The sequence below is a fragment of the Garra rufa genome, chromosome 20 (genome assembly GCF_049309525.1).
Source record: "Garra rufa chromosome 20, GarRuf1.0, whole genome shotgun sequence".
Classification (NCBI taxonomy): Eukaryota; Metazoa; Chordata; class Actinopteri; order Cypriniformes; family Cyprinidae; genus Garra; species Garra rufa.
The window spans coordinates 12,587,172-12,599,382 of NC_133380.1; the positions used below are offsets into that span (position 1 = coordinate 12,587,172).

General features: G+C 37.5%; 1 protein-coding gene across 1 annotated transcript in view; it reads right to left on the minus strand.

Moving 5' to 3' along the window:
* diaph3 (diaphanous-related formin 3) overlaps positions 1–12,211 on the minus strand; it is a 491,335-nt gene that overhangs the window by 452,159 nt on the left and 26,965 nt on the right. Inside the window, exon 2 of the mRNA XM_073825458.1 lies at positions 3,011–3,184. Within this exon, the coding sequence (XP_073681559.1) occupies positions 3,011–3,184 (174 nt within the window). The remainder of the gene's footprint in view (positions 1–3,010; positions 3,185–12,211) is intronic.

Consider the following 12,211-nt stretch of genomic DNA (forward strand, 5'->3'; position numbering starts at 1 on the left):
TGGAAAATTAGTACCTAATACAAGCCTGACTGATGAAGTCATGAATTATGTATTAGAAAATCTAACAGGGCCAATTTCGGAAATGATTAGAAATTAACAGTGAAACAGAAATGAGCATGTTCATAAATCTAAACCTGTTGTACTGCTAAGACAGACACTGGCAGATATATTTGGCAATTTTACTTTCCAGATTACAGAAGCAACACGTCCTGTGCCAAAACAAACTAGCAAGCTGCACTTCTCAAACTCACTATCTCTGACAGAGACGGAGACAAAGAAAAGGACTAGGGTGCAACCGTGGACAGTTTACAACTACTATCAACAGATAGAAAGGGCATGGAAATCTCAAGGCAAAAGACAGAACAATAAAATCGATAAGAAAGAGAAGAAAAGAAAGAGAGAGGCCGCATACGATGTAAAGTGCAACAGTCCTAGTGTCCTCCAGTCGTATTTCCCTCTCCCCACAGCGCTCTCCCTTTCTTTTCTTTTCTGAGATGATAGATCAGCAGAGCAGTTAGAGATTTCACTGATGGGCTTGCAGACGTGATGCAGCCCTTGTGTGTCAGAGAGAAAAAGAGAGAGAGAGAGGAGGATTCTGGGATAGGTTCGGATAGGGCGCAGAGCGGAAAGGCATCCATTACCACCGTTGGCCCTGTCACCTCTGCTGGCATGCTCATGTATCCAAACTCGTACTTGCCGTGACTAATGACTGCGTCTCTGCCCACGTTATCCACACTCTCCCTTCTCTACCCAGCAGTGGCTGCTCCTGTCACTCAATCCTGCACTCAGAGATGCTGCTCAACTGCTAACACCACCTCCACTCTTAGAAAGGGCACCGAAGGGGACCTCCATACGATAGCGCTAAGGCAATGGAAGCCTGTGCAGTGTTTTAAAAAGATACTTGTGGGAAATTTGATGAAATAGATGTGCTTGAGATGAACGTGTGGCCAAAGTGCAACGGAATTCAGTTAACTCTCAACAGCTGCAGAATTGTGTCGATATTTAAAAAATATAAACAAAACAGTTTTTGTTAGAGAAACCAAAAGGATTGAGAAAGGTGATAACGTTTTACATTTGCATTGATAAAAATATCAGTACATTTAAATTTAGTTTTAGTGAATCAGATATGATCATATGCAATTATTGTAGGGGTTATTTTATTTTTGTGCATTTTCTTTTATTTACCACAACAAGCTAAGCTGCTTGCAAACATTTGTTAGTGACTATGTCCAATACGATGCAAAAGTGAGTGTTTGAGTATGTGTATTTATAGGCATGAGGGCCTTGTCCCACTATGAATACAAGCTGATTGAGGTCAGTGACCCATAACAATCCATTTCATTATGAAAAGGTTGCGTTTCCTTAAAACATAATTGCAAATAAACCTCTAGTGATTATTGTGGTTGAAAGGTTGATAAAGGTCACTGTGTAGGAGTGATAATTAGCGGGTTTATACATGTCCACAGTAAGTAGACATGTGTACAGTGGCATGAATGCAGATCAACAAATCCCTCACTCTCAGAAAATGTTTGTTTCTATTTATGCGTTTGTGTTTCACAACCTAATTTAAAGGGATAGCTTGCTGAAAAATGAAAATTCTGTCATTATGTATTCACCTTAATTTCATTTCAAATCATTTCAAGACCGTTAATCAGTTGTTATTTTTGTTTTCACTGCACACAAAAAGTATTCTCATAGCTTCATAAAATTAAGGTTGAACCACTGATGTCACAAACCATTTTAGTGATGTCCTTATTACCTTTTTGGCCCTTGAACGTGGTAGTTGTGTTGCTCTCTATGCAGTGTTTCCCACACATATACGAATCTGTGGCGATGCGCCACAGATTAAATTCCGACCGCCACAGATTCAACACCGACCAAAAAAAATTTTTTTAAACAATACCGACCGTCACATGTTGCGTTTCGTTATTCTTTTGTACGCTATTTAAAACACGCAGCGAATTAGTTCATCTCATAGACTGTGGGTTCAACTGCATCTCCTTTCCATACTCTCTCTTCATCTCTCTGTCACTCACGCGTCTCTCCCTCAAACACACGCACGCACACAGCCCCTCCCCTCCGTGCACACCACATCTGTCTGGATCATCTGTGGATAGAAGACGGCTGGCGAAAGGTTGGTATCTCGTGAACACTTTTAACACACAATCACAGATTAAAAAGTGCTATAAAATATTTTATATTCTGAATACAATAGTTTCAGTGTGTTGATGTTACCTGTAAGTCCCGACCCTTAGCAAACGCGATTGCGCCTTCTTTAGAAAGTTAACTAGTCGCAAGTTTGCAGTAAAATGTAGGCTAGCCTAGTTGGGTTGTCAAGGTCAAAACACTATATGTAGCAGCTGTGAATCAAATAAACGTATTATAAATTATGTCGTTTCTTTACTCTTACACTGAATGTTTGCTGCTTCAATCCAGATGAGTATTGAAAAGTATTTTCCGCGACTGAAAAAGGCACGTGATGAGGATGAGGACCATCCTGAACCGGAGGTATCAGTCTGAAACAGAGCTTAGTCTGACCAGTGTAATTAGTTATGTTATTGTTTACAATATTTTCAGGCTTCAACTAGTGCTGCTCAAGCAGAAAGACAAGGTCAGGGAGAGAAAGAAATAGATTTGTTAAATATCAATAATATGTCGCAAAATAAGGTGCCCTAACAAAAGTTGCAGACTGTGCAGCAAGTAGGCTGTTGTATATGGTGTTATATTAATGTAATAAAGTTCTGTTTAACTAATTATTAACAGTTTTTTTAAACCCCCCCCCCCCCTCGGGCTGACCACCACACATTGCCTTCAAACCTGTGGGAAACACTGCTATGCAGGGTCAGAAAACTCTCGGAGTTCACTGAAAATATCTTAATTTGTGTTTAAAGACAAACGAAGGTCTTACAGGTTTGGAACGACATGGAAGTGAGTAATTAATGACAGACTTTTCATTTTAGTGTGAATCAACCTTTAAAGTACATTTAAAGTCTACGATTACATATCTTACCATCATTTTCTCAAAGAGGGCAAGGATTTCCTTCTCCGACGTGATCTTTGAAGAAAGCTCCTCAAATTCAGATGAAGTGGACCAGTCGCCAGAAGAGGAATGCTTGGACATGTGGGAGAGGGGTGCCCGTTCCTTTTTACTGCCAGGGATCCGGATACTGGAAAATCTGTCCAGCTAAAAGAAAGATGAGACATTTGTGAGAGTATGAGTAAGACTGGCTCTATGATAATTATTAGTTTGTTGATTATTTCTCCATTTCTCCACATACAAAATATACACTAGCATTCAAAACTCTGTGGGTAAGTGACTTACAAAAGGTATCCATATCAAATAAATGCCGTTTTTTAACTTTCTATTCAGTTTAAAAAATGCTGATCTTTAAAGCCTTTACCTTCCACACAAAATATTAAGCAACACAACGGTGTTCAACTGTGATAATAATAGTAAATATAGCTGCAAGCAGCAATTATCAGGGTTCAAGCACATTAAAGCATTTAAACACATGAAAAAATACATTTAGCTGGCCTGTAACCACCTAAAAAGATATTAAAAAAGCATTTTAGGCAAATACAGTTAAATTTACCATAGAAATATTATGTTTTTTAATGTTTATGACTGTTATAGCGCCAGCTGTGGTCTGATTTTCTTTAAAACTTTGCATGCTTGTTTAGAATCACCTGTCACATATGCTCACCAGGTTTTGTGAAGTTTTGAGTATTCCTTTAGGCTTTACAGGATTTTAGGTAAATTTGGACCGGTGCCTTTTCTAATTGAGCCTGTTATAGCTTCCCAAAGGGCTTTTTTTTTTTTTTTTTGATAATTATTGACCTAGAGAGTCCAGAGAATTGTACTACAGTGTTTATTTTTTCCAGATTGAGCAAAAAAAACTAGGACTAGTTTGCAAAAGTTTTCTACAATTTCTCAATCATTTAGGAAACTATCTGATTAAAAGTGTTGGTTCTAGAGGCAAAGTTGTCCGGAATGAGGATACAAATGATACAAATATCGCCTGTATGTGCGGTAAACCGTGCAACGTACAATAGTTTATGCCATTAAAAACATGCCATATCAGCCCCCCAGTGGCCAACCAAGTCAAACAGGCCCACCAAGTTTCGTTCCAATCAGCTTCTGTTAACCTTGTCTAATAGGTGCTCAAACTTCATCTTGCAATGGCAACCATGTTTTTTTGAGATACGCAAATGTCCTTATAATAACTTGTGGCACTTTGGACCAAAGCTGTGCTCAGAAATTTTAATGTTGATAGGACAAATCGTTTGCGTAGGTATAGCCATTTTTATGTTTTTTTCCCCTCTTATGTCCTGTGACTTCAAATTTTGGTGAGTTTGGTGAAGTTATCTCATTCCAATGTTTCAGCACTGGTTTGGACCTGATAGGCTTTATGCCGAACGTCACATGACCAACCCCGGAAAACAGGTCTCATTGCTTCCGCTTGTCGGAGAACGTGTTAATAGCCGTAATAAATAATGGCGATATCGACGGACTTTTAAGGTAATCAGTTAAACAAGCCAGCTGTTTATTGTGGACGTTTCATTCGATATTTATATATAAATGTTAGTGAAAAGAATAAAAATTTAAAACTTTTATATATCAATCCACATATGTGATGGACATTGGTTATGATCATTTTTAGTGTCTACTTTGAATGAATCTTGAGTAAATCATGTTCATATTTAAAGAGGGATATGCAAAACGCGTGAACCGGAAGCAACGAGACCTGTTTAGCAGAAAACGGAAGCCTGTTGGGCATGAAGCCTATTGGACAGAAAACCTAGAACTACTTAGCGAAAGTAGGTTTTTCAAAATATCCAAAATACATGAAAATTTCACGAGGCTTTGTTTTGTCCGACGTGAGCAAAGAATTCCAACGAAATAAAACACTTGAGCCTATAACTGACACTTAAGGATTCATGAGCGATTTCGTACTTTTGATCGCTGTAGCACCAATCAGGCCAATTGGAATGAGCCTTGGTGACATTGTTGGCAGTGTGAGTACTACTATCCCTCCAGGTTTCAAGTCTCTGCGACTTAGTTTGGTCTGCACGATCAGTTTTACGTGGAGATCGGTGAAAATTTATAATATTGCATATATCATAAATAGGAAAAAAGCACAAAGCACAAACTATGTTTAAATAAAAAAAAAAACTTTTTTACATAAATGTTTTTCATAGTAATATTATATTATATTAGAAATAAATAAAAACAATATATTATTATTATTATTATTACTTCTATTACTACTATTTATATCATCAATACTACTACATGCCCCAAAGTTCACATTATTATAGTTGTGAAGATACTGCACAAACTAGTCAAACATACAGAATGTAACCGGTGTTACAAGGCAACAAATCTATAAGGCACAGAGGTCTAGTACAAACCTACTAATGGCCTCAAAAGATCAGGCTGAAGTGAACAGAAGTTCAAAAGCTTACAGATCTTTATCAAACACCCACTTTGGCACCGTGAACTTGGTTTATGATCAGTTACAGCTTCCTTATTGTAAGCAGACTTTCATTAGAAGACTGTCAGCTTCACATTCAGCATGCCTAACGAACAGAGCGTCAAGGGATACAGTGCAACTCGCTGTCGATTTATATCGAGGTGGTGGGCCCCCGCATCACACAGATAATGATTTCCTAATTGGATTAGATTTGTCAGAGAGCTGTTTTCTCTCCCTCGGCCTGTGGGCGCAACGGGGAGAAGATGGGCGATTGAGATGTCAGCATTGCCTGAAAAGGTAGGTGGTTTATTTTCAGGGGCCTTGCCCCCTTTCGTTCGAGGGGCGGGCGAATTAGCAGCAGTTATCTTGGAAAATATTTTTCGCCGACGCCACCCATCGCGCATTATCTCAGTAAGAAGGAGAGCAACATGCTGAGATAATCAGCAATGACACTGATGTAAAATTAATTAAACACAAGCAGTAGATCAGAGTGTAGCTAGTGACTACAGTGCACGGAGCCAATGCAGGGAGCAAATGCGTGGTGTCTGATACCAAACGACACCATCATCTGTCTAATTTGGTTTGCCGCTGCCCTAAAGCGCCTCTTCGCTACACTGAGTGATGGCACTGATCAGTTTAATCACAGAGATTCATCCCCAGCGGAGGGAAGAAGCGCTTTGCTATTCTACACTCGTTACCGGTGAATAGATAAATAAATATGTGCAGCCGCTACCTCGATAACAACAACAGGCATCATACCGCAGCCGACGTGAGCTGATCTAGATGATGAAGTGCTTTTCAGGGCTGTTTAGGTGTTTATGAGTGAGCCTGCACCTTACTTTCATGCAATCTCACTCTCCCTTTCTCGCCAACAGACACTTTGATGTTACTAATGGCTCCATTCCCCTTCATTCCTCTTCTGATCACTCCACCAGACCCCTCTTCAGTAATTCAGCCTCTCAGCACCAAAACACATTTCTACCATGACCAAACATCAGCCCTCACTTGGAAAAAAGCCCTCCATTATCTAAGGACATGATTCACTCATCAAAAACATGTCCTACACCATATTGCCACCACACAAATTCCAAAAAATACACCTGTTAATTCAAATTATTCACCATTTTGTCATTAAAGGAATAGTTAACCTAAAATGAAAATTTGCTGAAAATGTACTCGCAATAATACATAAAAAAAACATGACTCCAGGCCGTTAATCAACATCTTTTGAAGTGAAGAAACAAGTCTATCATTATAGCATTTTAACTTATTAATCCAAAATAAAATCCACAAATCATAACAGAATTCACCGACATTTGTTTTTGACTGCTTTCACTTTCGAGTGCTTGATCTGAATATTTCTCTCCTGATTCAGATGAGAAAACCTTTTCACTTGAGAAAGCAACTTTCTGGATAGAGGACTCATATTTCAACTGAAAGCAGTGATTTGAAGTTAAAAAACATCTTTATGATGGATTTCTTTCTTATAAATATGCAGCTTTTCACTTCACAAGATGGTAATTTATGGACTGGAGTTGTGCTAATTATTGTGACGTTTCTATCAGTTGTCTGAGCTCTCATTCTGACGGCACCCATTTACTGCAGTGGATACATTGATGTATTGCTAAATTTCTACAAATCTGTTCCAATGAAGAAAAATACACTACACTACCAGTCATAAGATTTTTAATGTCTTTTAAAGAATTCTCTTCTGCTCACCAAGCCTGCATTTATTTGATACAAAATACAGCAAAAGAACTTTTGACTGGTTGGGTGAACCACTCCTTTAATTTTGCTGTTCTTCTTTGCATTCATGCATCTAAATCTGCGTCTTAATCCCTATAGCCGTTCATTCATGTTTTCATTGAGGACTGCACTTTAGGGTGCATGTGTATGATAAAGAGAATCAGAGACAAAGAGAAAAGAAGTGTCCCAGCGGCATCTTCCTCATCATAATCCTGATTACCCTGTTCCTGGGTGTACCTTCCCTCTGGCGACTAGAGACTGAGAATCGATACCAAACCAACAAAAACAAAAACACATTCTGATGCTAATCGATAATGCAAAAGAAACAAAACACATTTTAAGACCGCGAGAGTGATCTTACAATGAGAGAGGACGGTGAGAAAGAGAGAGAGAGAGATGGAGTAAAGGACCCAGGAGGAAAAGAATTAAAGAAGAGAAGATTGAAATGTATTTAGGAAAGAGGAAACCTGGTGAAGAGATGAATATTGAGTAAGCAGGGCAGAAGTGAGGAAAGCGAGAAGGATGATATGAGATCGAAGGAAGGATGGAGGTGATTGCGGTGCTAAATGCCAAAGTTGCTGCTATTCACCATGAGGGTGAAAAACGGCCACTGAGTTCCATCGATAAGATGGTCTAGGTGCTGTTTAAATTAACTGACTGCTCCACTCCATGACCTAAAGTTCTCCATCCAAAATATTTCATTACCTTACGCTGCTGCTAGAGGAAACAGGTCCAGCTGCACAGGCTTGATACCAACAATGTTTAATGAAATTCAGAGCAGTACATGAAATTCTAATTTCGCTTCAGAATTACACTCAGCACCATCTTTGTTTCCTCACTCTAACAAACGAATTAAGAAAATCAAACACAAACAATTCCACATAGCTGTGCTAATAAGAATTTACAAACTGTTATTTAATTAGCCTGATTTTGCATTTGTTAATGAGTTGTCTGACTTGCATTTTTCCTTTTTGAAGGTCTGAGTTATGTCTTTGTTATTGTTTGGTATGTCAAAAACATCATTAAGTTATATAAAAGAGAGGAATTACTGTAGTGTATTACCTGTAGAAATAAATAAACAATTAACACTTAAAAAATAATAATAATAAGTCATGCAGACAAATGTATATTCCACATACTTACCATGAGCTGAACAGCTTCACAATCAATTGTATGAGCTTTACAGATACATGCAGCCTTATTAGTGATGCAGATTTAATGCATGTCACATGCTTAATAAAGGCCAGTTCTCTGTTAGACACAAATAAAACCAAGAGGAAAGCTTTAAAAAAATCAAAAATTAAAGTTAAAATAGTACATTTGTAGTAGTAGATTAGTAAACGAACATTCCACATGTATCATGCTGACTGTGAATGAAATACTGTAGTTATGAGACTCAAAACACTGTGTTAGACATGGGTCTTCTGATATGGGGTTAATAATGTCAGATATCAGAGTGAAGGAATCAATTCTAAGATGTAAGCTTGTTGTTAATGAAGAACAAGGCAGTGAATGAAAGAGAGCGAATATCTGACATAGCGAACGAGAGAAACCTGAATAAAGGAGTCTTACCACATCATCAGTCAGTGTTCTGATGTTTAAGTGCTATAAACAGTGACAGAGAGAGAGAGAGAGAGAGAGAGAGAGAGAGAGACATGAGTTGAATAATTTCACAGTGGCATTGAAAATGACATTGCAGTCCATATGACAGGTGACATGGCTGAAACAAAGCTTTTCATGTCAAGTCAGAGATGATACAAATCTTCAAAATATGTACATAAAATGACTGTAGTAGTTCTATTTGACCGTTTAAACCGGCATTCACCAAAAGCTCTCAAATTCAACAACACCGCTACTTATTTAAGCCCTTTGACTCAGAGTATACATTCCTAAAATTGAAACCTGGTGCAAACATGATTAATGTCTATTTTATACTCTGTTTGCAGTGCGTATGCAGTTCATATGTGTTATGTACGCAGTGCAGAAGCATGGGCTCATTGTGCTTTCACACAGGACTAGGGCTGCTCGATTAATCAAAGGCGATTGTCATGCGCATTTTGTCAATAAAGCCAGTTCTGTGATTAGCCGTAAATTTCCAGCACCTGTTTTGAGTAGGGTTGGGTATCGTTTGGGGTTTATTCGATACCGGTGCCAAATCGATACTTTTAAAACGGTACCGGTGCCAAAACGGTGCCTGAACCGATACTTTTAAAAAAAGCCACAAAATGGTGGATGACACAAGAATATCTTTTTATTGGACAAAAAAGGTTCTTTAAAATGAAAAATGTATTAAAAGTTTAAAGTATACATTAATATATAAGTAAATACAAAACACAACGATAAAATCTAAGCCACCTAACCCAACTACAATAATTTAACAGCTTCAAATTTCAGCAATTCTTTTGCAGAAATATTACCATATTTGCCTTCTCTGGCAAAATAGAACACCTCTCCTGACTTATTGCATGTCCTGGTAAGACTAGGGCAGGGGGCAGGGTTGTGGCTAGAAGGGGTACAGCTCTGACCTGAAACTAACAATGAAATTAATTGTTCTACCTAAAAGATTGTGTTTTTTTTAATGTCTACACTTAGCCCTTACTATTATACATAAAACAGTATTATTATTGTACATTGTGATAAAAATAACGTTAGATTGATGTGCGCATGCCCAGTGTTCAGATCTGTCTCCATTCTAGTCTAAATCTTTTTTCTCTTCCTATAGGTGGAAGGGTGACCAAATTGTTAGTGTAATCTGTTACGTGTCATGTCATGAAATGTTTTTAATACAAAAACTGTCTAATGTGATCACAATTTCATTAAAAAAAAATTAAGTTTAGTAAGTTAGGTCTATTAATTGTAATGATTTAATTTCAGACAACAAATAAATTATATAGAGAAAGTGAGCAAAGTATAAACAGAGCTTTTTGAAACTATTTGAAACCATTTACGAATTAGTAAACCACTTGTAACGGTCTGGGTGTCTGTCCCTTTAAGGCTCGGGTTTCGGGGTATTTCCCTTGCACTGCACTCAAATGTATATGCGGGAGGAATCATCCTCCTAAACGTTTTTTTGTTGCTTCTTCCTTTTAATAATAACCCCTTTGTTAGTGGTGACTGGCTTCGTGTAGTTATTAAGTAACGCACAGTGATTCACTCTTTCGAATCGCTCCAATCGGATCGCGAATCATTTTATTGAGAACAGAACTTCAATGCGTGTATCGCGAATCATTTGATTCATTTAGACGATTTACATCAGGACGTAGGAGAGCTTCACGGGATATTTTATCCCAACGGGAATTCAAATAATTCAGCAGAGGCAGGGATGCATAGACTAGAGCAAATCGCGCCCTGCTGATAGTGCCAGCTGATGTCCACAAACTGTCAAACACGGTACATCCCTATGCTTTCAAGCTTATTCCATGTGCCCTCAAATGTTTCATTAAGTTTGACGTGTTTCCCCCTTTACACAACTGTTGTAAAACATGTGTTGCATGTCGCGTTGTCTGAATCATTTTTTGTGAAATATAGCCACACTTTAGAACATTTAGTTTTTGGCATTTTAAGTTAAGCGTGTTTAATGTAACGTTAGCTAACGACAGACCACCTGCTGCAGTCAGAGCAAGAGTAACGATAGGTTCTGAATTCACGTGCTTCTTGGATGGTTTCATTTCCCGACGATTTGTGCTTTTAATTTGAAATGTGAAAATGGCCAGATGTCTTGGATTTGTATCATCAAAGCTTTCCGACATTCACGTGAGTTTTCTCATACAGGAAATAATTTTTCCGATCATTCTGACACCCCATGAATGCAGTATTTAAATTTAACTAGCGATCATGCATGTTGACATATCAAAGCTTCTTACATCCGTGTCATAGCACCAGAAGACAAATATTTCAAAAGACAGTTCAGACACTTAAGTGGCACCGAAATGAGGCACCGAAATTCGCATTGTGTTTTGGTCCGGTACATACCGGTTATATTGGCACCGGGTTTCGGTACCCAACCCTAGTTTTGAGATGAAGCAGCATGTAGTACAGTCAGCTGTCCATTGTAGTCCCTAACGGTAATTAGACGATATTGTGCTGGTATCTTATCGAAAAATTCCAGAAAAGAGAGTTATTATTTTTTTGTCAATATCGCACACCCCTAGTTGGAGCTCTTAATTTTGAACTCACAGTGCATTAGATAGAATCATTTTTCTTTTTTTTTTCTTCATTTAAATATTGCAATAAATATTGTATTGTGGACTTCATATTGCGATCGCAAAATTTTGATATTGTTATATCCCTAGTCATTACTGAAAATGCTTTTTTCAAGCATTGACAGGACAAGTACAAATCACAGTACAAACCACAGATGGCTACTCACGTTTAAAAGACAATAAATATAAACAATGCATTATTCAATGTTTTTTACTTCTAGATTTAGTTATTTTTTAAAGTCACCTAGCAAGTGATAAAAAATAAAATAAATAAATAAATAATAAAATAAAATAAAATAAATTAAATAAAAAAATTAAATTAAATTAAATTAAATAATAAATTAAATTAAATTAAAATTAAATTAAATTAAATTAAATTAAATTAAATTAAATTAAATTAAATTAAAAATGAAAGCTGTACTCCTGAGAACAGACTAGGTAAAAAATATCGATTCTCCGATTTTAATCGATCTTTAGTTTAACGCAACGATATCGATTCGGGAAATCCCCGAATCGATTCTTAATGCACGTGCTCCACGTAAGAGGATATGAATATTCACCTCTCGTCCTGAAGGTGTCACTAGTGTTCCTGCTGAGAGAGTTTTCTCAACCGCTGGTGATCTAATCACAGCGCAAAGGAGCTGCCTTAGATCAGATCAGAACATGTTGATCAGCTGCTTTTTTTGCAGAAAAATCTGGTGATCAAAAATGATTAGGCTGTAGTTAAGAACTGTTAGTTTTATGGACAGTTAGAATGTTTTGTATACGCAGACAAGGGCTTTATGATGG